This window comes from Balaenoptera ricei, chromosome 4, assembly GCF_028023285.1.
Source record: "Balaenoptera ricei isolate mBalRic1 chromosome 4, mBalRic1.hap2, whole genome shotgun sequence".
NCBI lineage: Eukaryota > Metazoa > Chordata > Mammalia > Artiodactyla > Balaenopteridae > Balaenoptera > Balaenoptera ricei.
Genome location: NC_082642.1, coordinates 161,675,723 through 161,697,521, shown reverse-complemented (window position 1 = coordinate 161,697,521; position 21,799 = coordinate 161,675,723). Strand labels below are relative to the sequence as shown.

Sequence of the window (21,799 nt, the reverse complement as noted above, 5' to 3'; positions counted from 1 at the left end):
CCACAGCGCACAGCCAGGACCGCCTGTCGCCGAGGCCAAGGCCAGCTCGGAGCACGCCCGGGGCCATGTGCTCAGCTGCCGCCAAGGCAGCCTGGCTGCACGGCCCACAGCTCAGGGCAGGACTCGGAAGAGGGAGGTGCCGAGCTGGGTGACCTCCCTGCTGGGGCAGAAGGAAGAGGCCACATTTCCCGGTTCTAACAGAGCCCGGTCTCTCCTGGGAAAAGACACTCTAGCAACAGGAGTCACCCCGACACAAAGGAGAAGACGCTCCAGTCTCTCCACCCTCAGCCTGCCTCTCGCTCGCTCATTACATTTATTTCCTGATTCATTACCTTCCAGGCGAAGGACAAAGCGTTCCAGGTGATGGTGCTTTAGTCCACCCCGGGCGCCCTCTGAACAAGGAGCCCCCAGGGGAGCAGGCGGCCGTGCTCGGCGCCAACGGCACCTCTCGCCTTTACAGCCCCTCCCGACGAGGAACAGGGCCACGGGTCTGCCGGCGGTTGGGCCCCACGAGCACAGGAGCCCCCTTAACCCCACAGCGCTTTGGACAGACAAAGCGGAACTGGACAGAACTGAGAAGACAGAGGTCCCGCTTGGGGACACACCACCGCCCTCTGGTGACTGCCAGCGGGACCTGCCCGGCCTTGACAGGGCACCCTGCCCAGGAGCACCAGAAACACCAAGCCCAGCACAAAGAACCTTCCGGAAGAGAAAACACTAGGCACGGATGGTCTCACTGGTGCATCTTAACAAACACTTAAGGAAGAGATGAATACCAGCTCTACACAATCTCTTCCAGAAAACAGGAGGGAACACGTCCCAGCTCATTTCATAAGGACAAGACCAAAGACAATGAAAAAAACCCTCCAGGCTAACATCCCTCATGAAGCCAGATACAAAAACGTACGCCAAACATAAGCAAATCGAACCCAGCCTGCAGCCGCCGGGGCCCCAGGACGCGTACCCTGCGCGCGCAGCCCTCCGGCGGGGCCCTCGGGGCCCGCGGCGTCCTCTCCAGCCGGGACACGGCCCTGCACAGCTCCGCCCTCTCCCGCGTCACCGCGCTGAGTGCTCTGCTCAGGGACTCGCTGTCCTTCAGCAGGACGTCCACCAGCTCGACCTGCAGCTCCACCGTCGTCTTCTTCTTGAGGAGAAAACAAGGTCGGAAAATGTTTTGTTCAAAGCCGCTGCTCGTGGCTTTTACTGTGGGCTGTTCTCACGGATCGCAGCTTTAAACGCATTTGGGGTTGGCGGGAAGCTCGCGGGGCTGGGCAGAGTCCATGTACGGGAAGGAGAGGGCAAAAGCCGTCCCCGTCAGATCACATTTCCTCTCGCTCTCCTATGAAACAGGCTTTGCACGAAACCGGGCATGGACAGAGGGAGGCTGTCACAAAACACGACCCCCTCCCTGTTCCGACGGCGCCACCGGCACAGGCAGGGCGCGACGGGTGGCGGGAGGAGCACGCTTATCCCTGAGGGTCCCCTGAACAGGCATGTTCTTTCCAGGCCCCAGCGGGCGCAGGACACCGGCAGGGTCAGCTCTCCTGCTGCCCGCGCTGCATGCTGCTTCCACGACAGACGTCACGACGTCCTAACTGCCACGGACGTTTGCCGGGAATTCACAGCAGCAGTCAGGACTCCTGAAGCACCCCCGACGCTGCTGACGGGCAGCTCCTTTCCAGCCCAGAGCCTCAACACAAGTGCGTGAGCGGCAGATGGGCCGGGCCGTCGGCCACAGAGCGGGACAGACCAGCGCCCCCGTGGGCACCAGGAACAGTGCGTTGAGCCAACCACGCGACAGGCCGAGGTGGGAGGCAGGCCCGGCCACAGTGAACAAGAAAGCTGGTCTCACCCGACAGGAGCTGGTCGTGCCCAATTCAGACTTGAGCGTCTCCAGCGTGTGAAGCAAGGACGCCACTGCCTTCTCGTTTGACGATGTCCAGTCGCTGATGGTCCTGGAGAGGCACACGGACACTCAGAAGGGGCGTGTGGGTCCCGGGCGGCAGGCACTCCGCGTAGCGCCCGGGGAGCCCTGCGGTGACCGTGGCAGCTGGGAGGCGGCACGGCCTGGAAGCGGGCAGTCTGTGAAGCCCAGAAGCCTCCAGCCCCTGAGCACTGACCACGGACCACGGAGGCTCCCTCAGTGTGCCCACCTCCCCCCGCTGCTCTCTGCCGGGACTCTGAGTCGGCTACTGAGGCGCTGTCCCTAAGCAAGACTTTGCTGCTCCATCAACTGCACCCAATCACAGACAGGAGAGCTGTACGGTCTGAGCTTCCGTGTGCTCAGAAAAGGGCAAATCAACGTTGGTTCCCGCCAAACAGCAGGGCCGTGGGTCCTCGACCAGGCAGACGCATCCCGGCCTCGTGGGCAGCCGGCCAGGGTGTCAGGCGAGGCAAACGCTGCACAGACACCGGGCACCAGCCCTGCCTTGGGGGACTCGGGTGGGAGGGGGGCTGGCCTCGGGCCGGACCCTCTGGGTGCTGAGCAAGGGTAAAGGGCCATGGAGAGACCTGATCTGAAAGACACCTGGATTTCCTGTCATATTAGAACGCAAAGACCACAACGCTGTCGTCATCTTTCAAGAGAATACTGCCCACGAAGTCATCCGCACACGTGGGGTGAGAAATAGAGTCCGTTTCATTAAAACCTGAACCCGAAATCAAAGACACGCCCCAAACTCAGAATTTTTCTCAACACGAAAGGTGCTGGGCACATGGCCGGGTCAGTCCCGAGACTCGCCTGTCCACCGTCTGGTTGATGAAGCTGGTCAGAAGCCCCGCGGCACAGAGCAGCTGCTGCCGCACCTTCTCCAGGCCCTGCTGCTGCTCCCGGGGGCGCTCGGGCTCCGAGTCTGGCTCCGGGCAGGGGCGCACGGCCTCCCTCGCCTGCAGCTCCCTCACCGTCCGCTGCAGCTGCTGGATCTTGTGCGCGTCCCGCTGGCGCCGCAGCTCTAACTCCCGCTGCCAGCAACGGCGAAAAACAGAAGCGAGCCTCACACACGGTCCAGGGTGGAGACCGCAGCCAGGAGCTCGGCCCCGGGCCCCGACCGACCAGCCCCCAACACGCTCCACACGGGGGATCCGGGCGCGATGCGGAGTCAGGGTCCCCCCACCCCAGGGATCCAGGACAGGGCCCGGGACGGGACGAGCCACAGCCCGAGCCCGGCCCCCCACCTCAGCACGCATGCGGGCATTCAGTGGGCGCTCAACACCGAGAAGGCGGGCCTGAGTCTCAGGAGGCCCTGTGCCCCCCACTTGCGATCCCCGCCCTTCAGTGCGGAGGTGCCAGGGGACCCAGCCGGCCAGGCCGCTCCCTGCCCCACACCCAGGACCCCAGTCTCCACAGGGAGACAGCAGACCACCGACAGAAACCACTCCACGTGCTGAGAAGTTCAGGGAGTGGCAGGGGCTCGGAGAGCATGGGGGCTGACCCCAGGGGATGACGCCTGGGGAGGGGGGCTCCAGGGAAACAAAGACGGCCAGGCCAGAACCAGGCAGGGCAGAGAGGGCACAGGCCCGGCCCAGCCGCTCCTCAGGCCGGCACACGGCCCAGGCCTGCTTCCCACCCAGCGCCTCCCGCCCTTTCCCGGCATCGCCCCCATTCAGTGCTCGAGCCTCCTCAGGAAACTGCGATCCTTTTTTATCCATTTTCCAGATGAGGAAAGTAACAAAACCAAGAGACCCACTGGTTTATTTTGTTTAGGAAAGATGAAATTGGCCCTGAAATAACTATCAGAGGCTTGGGCCACTACGGCCAGAAAAAGACCCCACAACCCAGATCAAGCTAACTACCTACAGTGAAAATAACACCAAAAGCACAACATACTTAAAAAAGAAAAATACATATCAAGGTGCATCATGAAGGACAGTTACTAATTTGACTTGGAAAACACTTTGTTGTTTTTTTTTTTTTTTAAGCAATCACGTTACATTTTTACAAAACAAAAACCAAAAACAAACAAAAAAAAGAAAAACAAAAGAAAAAAAACCCAAAATTAAATAAAAAGGTTTGGCAGAAGACTCTGGATAAGGTTTGGGAAGCCCCTTGAGAAGCACATGAAGACAACAAACCTCTCTCCCCCAACACGCACAAAAAACCTGGAACACGCTCTGGGGGTCCCGAGTGACCAAGGCCCACCCAGGGCCGTGACTCTAGCCGCCTCTGTCAGGAAACCCCCGGCCTCTGCCACAGCCCCGAACGATTCCTCCACTTCCACAACCTCTAGTGATGAAACACGACTGCGTTCCAGGTTGTTTAACCCCACCAAAAACACCAGTCGTTACACACACAACACGCGTGAGCCTTGAAAACCCCATGGCAGGAACCAGACACAGAAGGCCACACACCGTGTGATTCCACCGACACAAAACGACCAGCAGAGGCAAATCCAGAGATGGAAAGTAGACCAGTGGGTGCCAGGGGCTGGGTCCCTGCTAACAGGCCCAGGGGTGCCCTTGTGGGTGAGGAACATGTTCTAAAATTGATTGCAGTGATGGCTGCACAACTTTTGAATACACTGAAAACCGCTGCATTGTCCAATTTAAATTGGTGAACTCAGTAGCATGTGAATGATATCTCACTAATATTTATTTCTTGACGATTTCACAGCAGCCTAACCATTAAAAAGACCAGGCCATTGGTTTTCCTTGTGCATTTTAAGAGCTTTTTATAATTTACCAAAACCCCCAAAAAGAAATAATAAAGGTAATGTTTTTGAAGTTCTAAAAAATATTTTTAAAGAGAGCAAAATAAAGGTCAATCCATGAGAAAACACAGGATATAATTTCCTCAAAAACAAATGCTTTTGGTCAATGTATAATGTATCTAAAATTAAGACCCATCCAAAAAATAAAGGAGGGAACACTTCCCAGCCCATCCTGCAAGGCCAAGATCTTCCTGATATCAAAACCAAAAGCACCGCAAGAAAAGAAAACTACAGAACAATATCTCTCATAAATATAAATGCAAAATCCTTAACAAAATACTAGCAAACTGAATCCAACACTATTTAAAAAAGAATTATACACCAAATTCAAGTGGGAGGCATCCCAAGAGTGCTAGGATGACTGAATATAGGAAAATCAATGTCCTATATCATATCAAGAGAAGGACAAAACCCGTAAATCTGAAAAGACACTGAAAGAACAAGTCCAATACTCTCTCATGATTAAAAGTAAAAAATAGAAAAGATTGAATAAACTAAAAATAGAAGGCAATTTCCTCCGAAAAGGGGCATCTACAAAAATGGCACAACTACCATCGTACTCGGCAGTAAAAGACTGACTAGTCCCCCAAGATCAAGAACCAGGCTGGACGCCTGCCCTCACACACCGTGGGTTCTGGCCAGGGCAGTCAGGCAAGGAGAAGAGACAAAAGCATCCAGGTTGTAAAGGAACAAGTAAAACTATGTCTATTTGCAGAAAACGTGGTCTTCTATATGTAAAATCCCTAAGAATCCATTAAAAATATTGGAACTAATAAACCAGTTCAGCAAGGTTACAGGACACAAGATCAAGGTGTGAAAATCACCCGTATCGCTACACATTCGCAACAAACAACCTGAAAACGGAAGTAAAAACTAATTCCATTTACAACAGCATCAAAAAAATAATATTTAGGAATAAATTTAACAAAAGAAACGCAAAGCTTATCACCTGAAAGTGACAAAACATTATTGAAGGAAACTAAGGAGCTAAATAAACAGAGAGCCCTTCCGATTTCACGGATGGGAAGACCTAGCATTGTAAGGAGACAACACTCCCCAAAGCGATCTACAGATTCAGTGTGATTCCTACCAAGATCCCAAGGGCCTTAATGCAGAAGCGGAAAAGCCGATCCTCAGATGCACACGGAACCGCAAGGGGCCCCGAGGATCCAAAACCACCTGGGAAAGAACAAGGTCGGAGGACGCGCGCTTCCCGACTTCCAACCTGCTACAAGGCCGCGGTGGCCAGACCAAGGCACAGCCCGGAGCCAGGACAGGCCCTCCGGCCGTGGCGGGCTCACCAGCGTCTCCTTGTCTCTCTGCCACCTGCTCCACTCCTCCGCATCCGCTCGGCTCGGCCTCGGCTGCGCTGCCGTCCCCGCGTCCTCGCGTCCTGGCTGCTCTAACCTCTCCCGCGCGCTCGGCGGGGTCTCCACGGGTGGCCTCGGCGCCGCACTTACCTCCTGCTCCCGCTCCACCTCCTGGCGGTGCACGTGGGCCTCAGCCTCCAGGGCTCGCTGCTGCGCGGCCTCCAGTGCCACCTCCAGCTCCAGCACGCGGGCCTCGCAGCCCCTGAGCTTCTGCAGCAGAGCCGGATGCGCCTGCTTGTGCTGCGGCCGCCGGCTCAGCCGCTCCGTGAGCAGGCGCTCGTGCTGCAGGGCCTCCGAGAGCTCGCGGGAGCGGCCCTGCTCGGCCTCCAGGCTCCGCTGCAGCTCTGAGAGGTGGCCACGCTCCTGCGCCAGCAGCGCCTCGCAGCGCGAGGCCTCGATCTGCAGCTCCTTCCGGAGGTTGTCCTTCGCCGTCTGCTCGTGTTTCAGCGCCACGCACAGCTGGTTACTCTGCGCGCACTGCTTCTCCAAAGACGCCCTTAACTCCTGCATCGGGGAAAAGTGGGACGAGGCAAGTCAAAGCCAGAGCAAGAGCATCTGAACAGCTTCCGCAGCTGGAGCTTCTGACGTCACACTCTGGGTAAAAGGAGAGAGAGCGATAACCCTCTTCTCGTGGCTCCGCCGGCCTTGCTCGTGGATGCGGCGCTTTTCTGAGCGCAGTGCCACGTCCCAGGTTCACCTCCCTCCCTGAATCAGGGGCTCCGGTGCTGCGGAAGGGCGGGCCCTCGACCCCCTCACGGTGCTCGGCTCAGCCAGGCCTACGGGACGCCGCTGCGCGTGGCCACGCGGCTGCCACACAGGGTGCCGGCCAGAGGCCTCCCCTGCGCACGGGCGGGGCCCCCACGCGGCTCTGAGGCTGCACTGCCCTCACGGAAGCAAATGCCCGGAGGCGAGGGCCGCACGTGCAGGGATGCTCTGAGCCCTGAAGGTGCAGCCGCGTCGCCGCCCCAGGCCCTGGCCCCTGGGCACGATGGCGGCCGCGCGTCACCTCCAGGGTCCTTGCGCTCTGGCGCTCCCTCTGCAGGCGCTGCAGCCGCTCCTCCTCCAGCCGGCTCTGCAGGGCCCGCTCCTCGGCGCGCTCGCCCTCCAGCTGCTGCCGCGCGGCCTGCAGCTCACCCTCCTTGCCGTCCAGCACCGACCTGTGTGGGGACACGGGCTCTCAAGGGGGCGCCGGCCAGCACCCGGGGCTCCCAGCGCAGGGAGGGCGGGCCCTGCGGTGTGTGCGGCCCCCCACGAGCCTGCGGGGGCAGAGGCTCCTCCCCAACACCCATCACGACAGCCGGGCAAACCGCGGCTTCGGACGGCATCTTTCACTTCGAGGCCAAGAACGTGGCAGGAGCCACATGACTTCCATCATTATTTGGCCAGAAGCCTGAGAGCAGGACGGCGCTAGAAGGTGGAGCCTTGCCAGTGGGGTCGCACCTCAGCTGAAGGACCTCTTTCTGCACCTCGTTGAGAGACTTCAGCAGCCGCTCGTTGTCCTGTCTACACTCGCAGAGCTCAGATTTCAGATCTCTGACTGTGTTCTGTTCCACCACCAGCAGCTTCCGGACGTCATTTGCTTTCTCCTGCTCTTCATTCAGGGTCTTCTGCAGGTCGCTTACTATACCTTTTTCCTGCTCAACCTTATACGCCAATAACTCAACTAAGAAAGAGATTAAATGAATTAAAATAGCATTATCCACGAGTCCAAAGTGAGCTGCACAAATGATTTAACAAATTAGTAACCAACCAGTAAAAGAACGGGATGTGTTCACTCTGGGGGGACAGGAAGCGTCTATGACCCAGAAGCCGTTGTTTCTGACGGAACCAAGATACTCGGGACACATGCCTTCTGCCCACACCCGCCCCAGCCTCACCCTCGCGGCCGGTGAGCATCCAGAGAGAGACACACAGGCAGAGAGCGGGCGGGATCACCCAGCCGTGCAGGCCATGTGACGCAATGGGGTTCCAGGGTTGGGGGGGGCACGCGCCCTCTCGACCCCTGCGATCTTCAGGCCTGGGGTCTCCCAAGGGCAGAGGCTGGAGCTGGGCCGAGATGGACCTCCATAGAGCCCACCCAGCCTGGCGCACGAAGCCCGGTGTGACCATCCCGTGGCCACCCCACTCGCCACCCCTGCACTAACTGCCTCCCACCAGAGACAACCCAGCCCGGACAGCTTCGCTGGAGAACCCTCCCAGAACTAGGAGCAGACACACCCACTCCTCCAGGAACCGAAAGCAGAAGAAAAAAACCCACAGACCAGGACCCTCATGAACACAGATGCAAAATACGAGCAAGTCCAGCCCAGAGGTGCACAGCGTGAGGCCTCACGCCGAGGCTGGGGCTCGGAGGCAGGCTGCCCCACGGGACGGAGTCGAGTCCTCACCCGGCACTCAGAGCATCCCCAGGGCAAGTGGCAAGAACAGGAGGAGAGGAGATGGGGAAGAAAAAATAAGATGAAGTGTTCTTTCCCTGCAGATGACATGAGTGTCTGTGTAAAAATCCCAGAGTCTAAATTAAACTCAGAAACCTGCCACAGGCCACTTCAGCCTCTTGCGAGCCCCAGTGGCCCTCGCGGACGTGGGCCTGAGGCGCCCAGCACGCTGGCGCCGACGCGGCCCCCACCAGCTGCTCACCAGGATGCTGGGCAAGGCCTCCACCCTGACCGGCACGCGTTCTGCACTCGGCGGCCTGGGGAGTCAGCTAGGGGCTCGCTGACCTGCCTGCCACCTCCCGACAGGTGAGTGTCAGGATAAACGTTTCGGGGCCAAAGCCGAGAGGCCACACCCACCCTGCCTCCGCAGCTGGTGTTCTTGGTGGCTCCCGCGGGCCTCCGCGCTGGTCAGTGCCACGCACAGCTGCTGCAGCTTCTCCTGGTTCTGCAGGTGCGTCATCCGCAGCTGGGCACGCAAAGCCTGGATCTCGGACAGCAGGCTACTCCTGTCCGAAAGGCGAAGGTGCTCCAAGGACTTCTCCTGCAGGTCCCCCTGCAGATGGGGTGGCAGGGGATCAGGGCAGGGGGACGTAAGACACAGCAGAAAAAGGGGGTCCTGAGGGCTGGCGTGCCAGGCAAGAGCAGCCCGTGCCCCGCAGCTCATGCTCCCGGCGTCCCTGCCACAGGAGGACGCGGACGACAGCTGTGCGGCATGAACGCGGGCACAGTGGCCCTGGAACCCTCAGGTCGCAGGCAGCTCTGCCCCCAGCACCTTGGTCTCGCTTCCCGGGCCTGGTCGACGCTCGCCATGCACCCTGCCCTCTCTCACGAGGGAACTGGCGGGGAGCAGGCTCCCACAGCCCTCGCGGTGCCGACCCTCCAACCCTGGGCTCAGCGCTCACAGCCTGGAGCCGGGCCGCCTAGAACTGCTCTTCTGCTTTCAAGGAAAGGCCAGTTATTTCCAGAACAGAGTAAGATCCTGAAGGAAGGTAAGTGCACAGAGTTTTCCACTTCATGGAATTCATGCATAAAAACACAGTGTTATCTGTGGACTGAAGCAGGATTTGCTGCTCAGTTACTGCCTTGCTCTAAGGTCGAGTGAAACGTGGGAACCACGATTCACGTGTGAAACACGTTCCGTCACCCTCTGTGTCAGGGTGGGCTCCGGGGGGAAGCCAAGGCATGGGCTCACCTGCTCCTGGACCACCTTCTCCAGCCTCTCCAACAGGGAGCCGCAGCCCCCAGGGCCTGAGCCACAGGGCCGGGGCTGCAGCTCGACTCTCAGTATCTCCCGTTCCTTTTCAAAGGCCTCTTGCACGATCTGCAGAAATTCCCCTCTCCAGTCGAGGCCCACGTTGGAAGGTTCCTAAAATATTGAAACAAAGAGCCTGTGTCCCTATAAACGCATCCTGCAGGTTCAAACAGAACCCACCCCAACTGACGGAGACACACGGATGTCCATGACCACCTAGGGGCACGAGGAGCCAGCTCTGGGCAGAGAACCTCCCCAACACGACGGGGAAGTAAGACAGAGTGAAGGTCAGCAAGCAAATCTCTCTTCTGACCGCTGCACATGAGCCTCAGATCCAGGGGAGGCCAGGCCCTGAATGGTGGAGACAGTGTGTGTGTGTGTGTGTGTGTGTGTGTGTGTGTGCGCCCACGCGTGTGCATGTGCGGGGCATGTGTGTGTGTGCAGGGTCGGGGGGCATGTGCGTGTGTGGGCAGGGGGCGTGTGTGTGTGCAGGAGCGGGGGTGTGTGCGTGTGTGTGTGCACGTGTGCAGGGGTGGGGGTGTGTGCGTGTGTGTGTGCAGTGGTGGGGGCCGTGTGCATGTGTGTGCAGGGGCAGTGTGTGTGCATGTGTGCACGGGTGGGGGCGTGTGTGTGCAGGGGCGGGGGGTGTGCGTGTGTGTGCAGGCGTGGGGGGCGTGTGTGTGTGTGCAGGGGTGGGGGGCGTGCGTGTGTGTGCAGGCATGTGTGTGTGTGCAGGGGTGGGGGCGTGTGTGTGTGCATGCGTATGTGTGCAGGGATGGGGGCGTGTGTGTGTGCGTGTGTGCAGGCGTCGGGGGCGTGCGCGTGTGTGTGCGCAGGGGCGGGGGGCGTGTGCGTGTGTGTGCAGGCGTGGGGGGCGTGTGCATGTGTGTGCAGGGGCGGGGGGCATGTGCGCATGTGTGCAGGTGTGTGCATGTGTGTGTGTGCGTGTATGTGTGCAGACGTGGGGGGCGTGCACATGTGTGTGCAGGGTCGGGGGCGTGCGTGTGTGTGCAGGGGCGTGAGCGTGTGCAGGGGTGGGGGCGTGTGTGTGTGCATGTGTATGTGTGCAGGCGGGGGCATGCGTGTGTGTGCAGGGGCATGAGCGTGTGTGTGTGCAGGGGCGTGAGCGTGTGTGTGAGCAGGGGTGGGGGCGTGTGTGTGTGCAGGGGCGGGGGCGTGCGCGTGTGTGTGTAGGGGTGGGGTTAGGGTTAGTATCCACGCGGGGGGGGGGGGGGGGGGTGTCTATACGGGCCATGCACCGGTTGGCTGCCCTCTGGCACCTGCTTGGGCCCACCTGCCCCCTTCCCTTAAAGTTGGGGGTCTGCCCACTGCTCCGTCCACACTCCATGGCCGGCTGGCTTCCTTGCACACGGTTCCGCATCTGGCCCTCACCTCCATGTTGCCCCTCGGCCCGGCCCCCATACCCATCTCTCCATCAAGAGCCTCCCTGCAGGGCTGCAGCCGGCCCCTTCCCCGCAGCCTCTCCTGGAGGCTGGAGCCCAGGGAATGCGAGTGGGAGGGTGGCTGACCAGGCATGGCCTCCCTGCCTGCCGCTGACCCGCCTCTTGCTCCTCTACTCCCACTTCTGGGGCCAAGAAAAGCCCTCAACCAGGTTCGTGCCCACTGCTTCTCCTCTGTATCTAGAAGGCCTGTACCTTCTCCCCCTTCGGGGGTCCTGGGGTGGCATGCTCCCTGGGAGCTGGTGCTGCCTCCAGCAGGCCCTGGCCCCCCATCGTGAGGCACTCGAGGCGGGTGCTGGGCTCGCCCCTGCTCAGGATGCTCGGGGGTCCACGGTATTCGGACAGGGCCAGGATGTGGTGGCTCTCGTCACACACCATCTGCAGCAAAGCCTGAAACGGACAAACATTTCAGAAAGAAGGAGAAGCAGCTTGAAACCTGTCACCGTCACTGCCCCACTGTCACTCGCCAAGGCTCACCAGGCCGCCCCCACGGCCTTTGCACCAGAGACCAGAGTTGCTGCTCTGACCGTGAGGTTCTCAAACTTTCCTCCCCGTAGCTGTCACAGACAAGTAAACCGGTTTTGAACGAGTGAATTTCTGTGTGAGCTGCTCCAACAAAGGCCCCACAATCCAGCTATCCCGCCTGCTCCCTCACAGTAGCTGCTCAGTTCAGGGAAATCCACAGCCAAGTCAGCAAGATGCCAGGCACCTCCCTGGCCCACCCGGGACCACAGCTCCCCAGCAGGAGGGAGACCCGAGAGCCGCACAGGGACACCTCGGGGGAAAGGCACCTGCAGATGGTACCAGGCCAGCTACTGGCCAGTGCAGCCCTCTCACGCCCCCGGGGGAGCCCAGAGTATGTGAGCACAGGAAGGGGTCTTCCACACCACCAGGATGTGGAGGAGTAGTTACAGAGTGATGGGACATGGCACCTGGGACGTGCATGCTGGCCGTCTGTGCTGCCCACAGAGGCTGAGAGAGGAAGGCGCACCCTGCCCAGGGCCACCCTTCTGGACGGCTAGTGCTACGGCCAACGCAGAGCGCAAGTGACTGTGACCGTCCTCACACCGCGTGTCAACACAGGTTCCCGCAAGGGGCACGTTAGGGAAGCATAAAAGTAGCAACGAAGAGGCCTATGCCAAAGAATGACTAGTTACTTAACTAGAAACAGGTCTTCCTCTAATTCTAATGACGTGACCAAAGACGTGAAACAGTAACATGAAAGTGCTAGACACCAAACTGTAAACTCTGTTTACAAGCGGCCATCTTGAACACTCTACAACAATTTCACTTGAAAAACAACGTATGGGATACAGAACGGAGGCAAATCACAGCCCCGGGGAAGGAGGGGTGGTTAGGCGGGGAGGCTGTAGAGTGGACGGGGCCGCAGGCCGTAAACACCTCCTCCTGGGTCACAGAAGGACAAAAAAGGTGTTCTGAAAAACACCTCTGGAAAAGAACAGCTGTGACAAGCGAGGTCCTCCGCCCTCACCAAACGGGCGCACGGCGGCCAGGAGGACGGACGTGGAGCGGCCCCCGGGCCACGGGCACAGTCAGGCCGTGAGATCCCAGAGCCTCTGCCCTGAGGACTGCGGAGTCGCAGGGGGCCTCGGCCTGCAGTCTCGCAGCCGCATGTGAACCAGCCGCCCCGCGGGGCCCGTCTGCCCAGCTGACATGCGCTTCCCGGCGTGACGGACCTTCACCAGCGTCGCCGGCCTCAGGGCGGCCAGAGCCGCGACCGCACGAGGCTCCTGAGACTCGGCCCCGCGGCGAGTGGCCCACGAGCCCCACTGAGGATGGTGCAGCGGAGGGGCCGGCAGGGAACACAGAAGCCGGGCTGACTGACCCAACAGGCTGCTGCGGGGTGGCCGCTCCTGACTTTCTCTCCTGCCGCCTCAGCACTTCTGGAAAAGGCTCCAGGGCCTCTGCTGGGTCTCTTTCTTTTCTTTTTTAATAACTAAGTATCAAGTATTAAACGTCAAAGCCTAAGCATGAAACACTGTCATTAACAACCAAACTTTTTCCTTAAAAATCAGGAATTCTAGTATTTATGTCATATAAAAAATTGAGGAATGCAAAAAAAGAAAAAACAGCTAGAAGACACTGCTCCAATTTCAATTCTTAAAGGAATAAAACCAGTTTCATTTCAAATACAATTTCAGAGAAGATTTTACTTAACATCAAAATCATTTCCATTGGGAACACTTACTATCTGAATAAGAGAACCCTCAAAGCGTCTTGGGAAAGCCTCCAAAGCCAGACAAGCAAAAACCACAACTGCTTCCCAAAACAGGGTCACGAGGTCTGGCACCTGAACGACACTCAGGAAGACCAATCTAGTTTCGCCTTGCGACTCAGGACAGCGCCACGCCGTGCAGGCCCTCTGGGCGCTGTGCTGTGACAGGTGCTGCAGGAGGAGCCGCCCCGGGCACAGCGCCCGCGGCCCCCGAGCGTGGCCAGGCCCCACCTGGGACACCGTCCCTGTGGTCCTGCCACAGCGGTGCATCTCCTCCCTTTGAGCCGCTACGCAAGACACAAACTCGTAGCAGGGCTGAGGCCAGCGCAGCTGCGGACGGGCCAGAGGGGAGGCCCCTCGAGCCCCCTCCCCTGCTCCCCGCCGACCAGTACCTTCACTTGCTTCGGATGGACTTCTTTCTCCTTCATGGCGCCCAGCGGCCGTCGGAAACCCCGGGGGCTGAGAGGTGCTGCGGGACCAGCAGTGGGCGCTCCCGGTCTTCCCGAGCCTTGGCTTAGTGTCTCTCCAAACCCCGCGCCATCACCTAGAAACACACCGCAGAGTCAGGGCCTAGACCCGCGACTCTGGTGGCGATCCTCAGGGACGGCCCCGAAGCACCGGGAGAGCCACGGCCAGGCTCCTCTCACCAAAGGAAACATCGATGGACACCCCCAGACAGTAAAAATGTTTCATAAAAACGTAAGATGAGAGCTACACACATTAAGTAAGAAAACATACATTTTGCACGTTTAGCGTGTTAATGTCCGTGATTTGAACATAAACCCTCCGGGCAGCTCAGCTCATTTTCACAGATGCAATGTGTGTTTCCTCACCCCCAAAAGACGGGGCAAATCGGCAACTGTGCCGAGCGCCTCGGAGGACGGACGAGAGAGGCAGCGGGACACGAGGAGGAGGCTGAGCGGGAGGACAGGCCCGAAGCGCCCGGACGAGCAGCGGCATCTCGCGGGGCGGGGGACGCCTGATCTGGGGGTGGGTGGAGAAAAGCCTGGACCGGGCAGCCCGGCTGGGGAGCCCTCAAATAAGTCTCAAATTTGAGACTCCAGGAGCCTCTGTCTGATGGGAGAGGCCTCAAAATAGAACTCATAACCTCTCGGAAGCACGCAGCTCCCTGAGCTGTTCCTGAGCCTTGAACTGTGGTCAGTCCAGGAAGACTTGGAAGCACACACTCTGGAAAACGGAAGGAGGCACCCGGTGGAAAAGCAGAGCCCACCGTCCCCACCAGCATACAGCTCGGGGAGGGCAGGTGGATCTCGTGGAGCCACCGGCAAGGCCCCTCTGAGCACAGAGCTGCCATCCAGTGAGCCGTTCACGACTGCCCTCTCAGAAGTCTACCTTCTCAAACGTGCCAGGGAACATTCAAACACAAAAGACAGAGAGAAACAGAGACTCAGAGAAAGTGTGGAAGAAACAGAGTAAAGGCAGCAAACAGAAGAAAACATCAGAAAAATTAGAGCATCCCCAGAGAAATAAGAAAGGGAGTATCATTCAGGAAACAAGGGTTAGCGTTAGGAAAAAGGAGTGTCAGAAACTAAAACAGCAAAAACAAAAACAGTCAATACAAAGCTTAAGAAGTAAAGCTCTGAAAAATCTCTTAGAAATGAGAACAAGAATACAAACATGGAAAAAGAGAAAATGAGAAAATTAGTACAGGAGGTCCAACATGTGATCAATAAGAATTAACAAGACAGACGAGAAAACCGTGGGGGAAATGACCAAAGGACTAAGCAGAGTTCTCGGGGTGGGAGGATGTGCTCCAGGGGACCACGCACTGCTCTCATGACACCTGGGTCCAGGATGGCGGGCTCCACGCTCTGAAGGAACCCATCTCCCCACCCAGGGCCAAGCCCAAGCCCAAGATGCCGACAACAGGAAGACGTCAATGCTCACACAAAAAGTACCCCGCACACGCTTCGTCTCCAGAAACTTGTAGGGGGTCCAACCCGGAAAGCAAGGACCACGTTCAGGACGCGGGGAAGGCCGTCATGGGCAGCGCATACCTGCGCTCAAACACGCGTCCTCGAAATGCAGACACTCAGCAGTGATGGGGCAGAAAGTGCAGGTGGGGCCATTTTAGGGAGATGGGAAGGGAGGTGTGTGGGGTTTGCTGCATAAATAAATACTAGAGCAAACTTCTGAAAGTTGAACATGATATCCTCAGGGAACGGCGACTCTAAGCAGGGAAACTGGACGAGAGGCTGCTCGTGGGACGCACCTCACAGAACTGCTCAAATTGTTACATCACGTGGCTACTGCTGGGAAGAAGTGAGAGCACCAGCTGGAAAGCTGTTGGCCCCATTCCGCAAATGCCAACATGCCCAGTGAACTGGACTTCACTGTTGCCTTGTCCTCAAAAGCACCCAATGAGCCAATGGTGACTTTTTTCAAAAGTCACAACACCTTGAGGTGACTGACTTGTAAAAATCTAACAATTATAGAAGAAAGTATAAGGTTAGAAAGTCCCGGTGTGGCAGCCATCATAGTGACAAGGATCCAAGCAAGACCACCAAGAACCATCAGTGGAGGCTAAGTGGGTCCGAGCTTGAGGAGAGAAGGTCCCAGGGTCTCAAAAACCTACCCAGGACATCGGCCATTCAGAAGGAACAGGATGAAACCTGGCAGCACAACTGCAGAGTCCAAACTGACCCCCATGAAGAGCACGGCACCGCCAGGGCGCTCACGGTGTCCCACGAGGTGCACACAGGCCGACGAACCTGCCGCGAGCATGAAGAGCCAGCCCTCGTGGGGTCCAGGCCCGAGCACTGCGCCAGGCCCCCGGCCTGCAAAGCACATCTGGATGCACGGTGGCAGCCACTGCTTGTTCCTGTAAAGCGCACTAACGGGACGAAATCTCAGTGAGGCGTGCGGACGCGACGCTGCCCGGGGTCAGGGCGGATGTCCTGGCGTGGACTGGACTCCAGGAAATACACAGGGACCTTCTCAGGAGTAAAACGACATCAGGTCCTCAAGTAACAGAGCACAAACCCAGAGGGAGACAGAGACGCAGAGAGAGAGAGAGGCAGAGTGTGCGCAAGCAACACGGCGCGTTAACACGGGACGTGCGAGGGGTGCGCAGGGACTCTGCACTGCTCTACACTCTGAAGCTGTAAAAATAAAGTTTGTGACTGACTCACTTTTTCCATCGCTTTTTCCTTCTAACCCAAGAGGAGGTGATCTTGACTTTTCTTGAGAATCAAGAGACGTTATGATAAAATCTTCAACATCTTTCTCCTGTTCAAATAGGTAGATGTTTAAATGGTCATAAAATGATAACGTGTTATATCATGGAACTGAACTTGCCAGATGGAAAACTTGCTAAGTCCTGAATTTATCATCTTCCCACACAGAATTCAAAGTGTTCACAGCTTGTAGACACGAGGCCATACACTTTCAAAATTTTGCATGATGTAGTAGCATATGGATATGAAATGGAAGCACATGGATATGATGAGGTCGTATATGGGTACCTTAAATTACACATATCCCGTAATTTATTTTTCATTTTATCTAATCTAAGATACACAAAATCTCAAAATTATGTTAGATAAAATATAATCTAACCCCAAAATAATATATTGAAGTGTTCTTGAAATTAACATTATATGTAGAACCTGTTAAACATGATATAGAACTGAAAATAAATCTAAAAAACATCTTCCAGACAAAGAACCCATATGCAGACCACACATGAAGATAGGTTTATGATTATACTTCCCAAAGCCAGTGTGAGTTAGCAAACTTAGGCCTGCGGTGAATTTCTGAGTAAGAGTAATGCATTTCATGTATTTTTAAAAACAACCAAAGTGCTCTGAATGTTCCTATGACAGTAGACTTGGGTCCACCCTGCAGAACGCTGACTGTCCCTACACTTGCTGACCAGGGGACTGCTCACCCAGGCCTGGCCAACAGGCCACAACAGGAGGTGAGCCAACAATGACTGCAGCTGTGACCCTGCCGTCCACGTAGACACAACCCAGTGGGAACACACTGGGGCCTTGGGCATCCCATGGACCCAAACCAGGACAGCACCCAGGGAGACCACTTACCACAGGCACCCGCTGAGCATGGTGGTCGGTGGAGGGGGCCCCGTCTGCAGCTAATGGAGACCCCGCCCACTTAGGGGCCGTTCCTGCCGCTGACTCGCCCGGGTAACACAGCAGCCCCATCCGGTCAGCCTGGAGCAGCTGGGTGCTCGTCCCGTCCCACAGGGAGGTGTCCAGGCTGCGCTGGCTCAGGGCATCTGAGCAGGGTGTGAGGGGCAGGCTGGGGGGGTGCTCAGAGATTGAGTCCTTCCTGACGACCTCGGGGGAGCTCCAGGAGGACAGGTCCATCGTCCTGAGCACGTTCTTCAAGGGCTTGGTCCCCTGGGTGTGGGAGAGGTCACGGGAGCACCCGTACAAGCTCCCCTGTGAGCAGAGTGACCTGTCTTGCAAAGCAACCTGCTCTCCTGTGGGAGTATCTGGCACCTCGTTTCGTATCAACGAATCCTGATTTCCAGTAATGTCAACTAGATCCCATGTGACATTAAATGCATCAACAGGAGATGATCTGTCAGTTTCTTCACTGTTACTGGAACTATCACTCGCATTATTTTCTAAAACATGTGGAGATTCCAATGCCTGTTGAAATTTAAAGTCCTCTGTCCTGACGTTTTGGAAGCTCATGCAATGTACCAGATGGTTCAGTTTTTCTTGAAGTTGTTTCACCTGATCTACGAGATCAACTTTCCGCAGCTGACAATCTTCCAGTAGTTTTTCCTTATCCTACAGGTACAAAAGAACATGCATACAGTAAAATAAGTGAATTACATGTTGTCACGTTTGTTATTTACGAGCCAATTTCAGAGACTGTCTGAACAATTAAGGATGAGATTCCACGATGAGCCCTTTGTCCCTCTAGACTCTTTTAAGATTTCAAGTTTTAAAAAATCCTATGAAAGACAGACTCAAGGCTTAAAGCTCATTGCCTAAAAGGCAACTGTTGAAGAGGCTCCTGGAAAGATGGCAGAACAGGCAGCACTGGGAACCCCTGTCCCACCTGGACAACTACTGCACAGGCAGAATGTGCCTGATGTAACCATTCTGGAAGTCTGCAGACTGTTGAAGGCTTGCAACTTCCAGGGGAAGGTTTGGAGGGTTAAACTGCTCTCAGCTCTTAGCACGGGAACAGCTACCCATTCCCCACCCCAGGGCCCAGCAGGCAGCTGTGCATGTGTCCCTGCAGCATTCTGCAGGACCTAGGGTGGGCAAAAAGGACCCTATCCTCCAAAAACTGGGAATCTGTTCTGAATAATGCTTCTGATCACAGAGGAGTAGGCAGAGAGGCAGGAGGCCACGGCTGCTGCACCTGCCCCCAACTGTTCCAGCCCCTGCCCTTCTGGCTGAAGTGACTTCCGGGGATTTAAAGCATTGGTGTGCCTTTTTCCCCACCACTGCATTTTTCTCTTTTTCCCTTTGGGGAAAAATTTAAAACTAGGACATTCAAAAACAACTGCATATACAGAGGAAATTCTAAAGTGACTGCGTGTGCCTGGGTAAAGGCAAAGGCTCAGAAAAGATCTAAGAACTTAAGTTTACATCTCAAGCTGATCCTTAGCACAGAGACATCAACCAAAAAAAAAAAAAAACAGTAACAAAAACAACAAAAAAGCAAATACTGAGAAAGAGGGAGAGTCTGATTTCTAGATTTACCACGTTAATAGATTAAAAATATTCAGTGTTCAACAACAACAACAAAAATCACAAACAGGGAAGTATGGCCTAGGCATAGGAAAAAAGTAAGTCAACAGAAACCATCCCTGAAAAAGACCTGATGATGGATCTACTAGACAAAGACTTTAACACAACCTTCTTAAAGATGCTCACAGAACTAAGGAAAATGTGAAGTAAAAAAAAAAAAAAAAAAAAGCATGAACAAAATAGAAATATCAATAAAGAAAAAGAAATGAAATTCTGGAATTAAAAAGTATAACTGAAATTAAAAACTCACTAAAGGGATTCAAAGGTAGATCTGAGAAGGCAGAAGAAAGATTTAGTGGATGCGAAGACAGAACAATGGAAATTATCAAGTCTGGGGAAAAGAAAAAAAAGATTGAGAAAAGTAAGTGGAGCATCAGGTAACTGTGGGATACCACTGAACAAACCAACATACACATAATGGGAGTCCCAAAAGAAGGGAGAGAGAAGGAAGCAAAGAGAATATATGGGGACATAATGAATGAAAACTTTCCAAACTTGATGAAAGATATGAACATAAATACCCAGGAAACTCAACGAACTCCAAGTAAGATGAACTCAAATAGACCCACATCAAAGACACATAATAATCAAACTTACACAAAGCCAAAAAATGAGAAAATCTTGAAAACAGCAAGAGAGAAGTGACTTATCACATACAAAGGATCCTCGATAAGCTTATCAACAGATTTCTCCACCAGAAACTTTGGAGGCCAGAGGACAGTAGGTCAATATAGTCAAAAGAAAAAGAACTGTCAACTAAGAATCCTAAATCCAGCAAAGCTCCATCAACAGTAGGTTAGAAATTAAGACATTCCCAGATAAACAGAAGTTGAGGGATCTTGTTACCACTAAAACCTGCCCTGTAAGAAACATTCAAGAGAGTCCGGCAGGGGAAATGAAAGAACCCTAGACAGTAATTCAAAGCTGTATGGAGAAATAAAGATCTTAATAAAGGTAAATACATGGGCAGTTATAAAAGCTAACGTTATTGTAACAATGGTTTATAACTGCGCTTTTTGTTTTCATCATGAACTAAAAGACTAATATACATATTCCTAAGTTATTGGTCTAAAAGTTAGTATTAGTGTAACTTTAGTTTGTAACTCCACGCGTTGTTTTCTACATAATTTAAAACATTAATGTATTTAAAGGAATTATTAGTTTATGTTTAAAGGCACATAAGTATAAAGATGGCTTTTTGTTACATCAAAAACCAAAAGGAATGGGGATGGAGCTACAAAGGAACAGAGTTTTATGTGTTATTAAACTTAGGCTGGTATAAATTCAAGTCAGAGTGCTTTATGTTAGGATGCTAAATGTGAAAATAGCAAAAGAATATACACAAAGAGAAGTGAGAAAGGAATTTAAACATTTCACCATTTAAAAAAATCAATTAAACACAAGAGAAGAGGGGCTTCCCTGGTGGCGCAGCGGTTAAGAATCCACCTGCCAATGCAGGGGACACGGGTTCAAGCGCTGGTCCGGGAAGATCCCACATGTCACGGAGCAACTAAGCCCGTGCACCACAACTACTGAGCCTCCGCTCTAGAGCCCATGAGCCACAACTACTGAAGCCTGTGTAGCTAGAGCCCGTGCTCCACAACAAGAGAAGCCACCGCAATGAGAAGCTGGCTCACCACAACGAAGTACAGCCCCCGCTCGCTGTAACTAGAGAAGGCCCATGCCCATCAACAGAGACCCAACACAGCCGGAGAAAAAAAGACACTATCCACAGAGTAAAAATGCAACCCACAAAATGGGAAAAAATATTTGCCAATCATACACCTAATAAGGGATTAATGTACCCAGAAATATATAAAGAACTTCTAAAACTCAATCAAAATAACATACAATCTGATTCAAAATTTGCCAAAGGACTTGAACAGACATCTCTCCGAAGAACATATACATGAAAAGATATCCACTATCACTAGTCATTTGAGAAATGCAAATCAAAACTACAATTAGATAAACCTCACACCCATTAGGATGAATACTATCAAAAAAAAAAAAAAAAACCCAGAAAGTAATAAATATTGGTGAGGATGTGGAGAACTTGGAACTCTTGTACACTTTTGATGGGAATGTAAAATGGTACAGCCACCGTGGAAAACACTACAGCAGTTCATCAAAAAATTAGAAGTAGAATTACCATAAGATCCAGCAACTCTAGTTCTGGGTATATACCTAGAAGAACCGAAAGCAAGGTTTCAAAGAGATATCTGCACATCCATGTTCATAACACCACTATTCACAACAGTTAAAACGTGGAAGCAGGACTTCCCTGGTGGCTCACTGGTTAAGAATCCGCCTGCCAATGCAGCGGACACAGGTTCAAGCCCTGTTCTGGGAAGATCCCACATGCCGCGGAGCAACTAAGCCCGTGCACCACAACTCCTGAGCCCGCATGCCACAACTACTGAAGCCCGCACGCCCTAGAGCCCGTGCTCTGCAACAAGAGAAGCCACCGCAATGAGAAGCCCACACACCGCAACGAAGAGTAGCCCCCGCTTGCCACAACTAGAGAAAGCCCGCATGCAGCAACGAAGACCCAACACAGCCGAAAAAATAAATAAATAAATAA

General features: G+C 54.6%; 1 protein-coding gene across 5 annotated transcripts in view; it reads right to left on the bottom strand.

Moving 5' to 3' along the window:
• Positions 1–21,799, bottom strand: part of PCNT (pericentrin) — a 106,610-nt gene that overhangs the window by 7,808 nt on the left and 77,003 nt on the right. For 4 of the 5 annotated variants that reach the window (XM_059921767.1, XM_059921770.1, XM_059921768.1 and 1 more), the window contains 12 exons: positions 17,524–18,240; positions 16,612–16,708; positions 13,852–14,003; positions 11,419–11,613; positions 9,704–9,877; positions 8,869–9,064; positions 7,517–7,739; positions 7,083–7,233; positions 6,167–6,580; positions 2,741–2,961; positions 1,853–1,955; positions 965–1,144 (listed from right to left, as the gene is read on the bottom strand). In XM_059921767.1, the coding sequence (XP_059777750.1) occupies positions 965–1,144; positions 1,853–1,955; positions 2,741–2,961; positions 6,167–6,580; positions 7,083–7,233; positions 7,517–7,739; positions 8,869–9,064; positions 9,704–9,877; positions 11,419–11,613; positions 13,852–14,003; positions 16,612–16,708; positions 17,524–18,240 (2,823 nt within the window). The remainder of the gene's footprint in view (positions 1–964; positions 1,145–1,852; positions 1,956–2,740; positions 2,962–6,166; positions 6,581–7,082; positions 7,234–7,516; positions 7,740–8,868; positions 9,065–9,703; positions 9,878–11,418; positions 11,614–13,851; positions 14,004–16,611; positions 16,709–17,523; positions 18,241–21,799) is intronic. The other variant, XM_059921769.1, reaches the window with a different exon arrangement.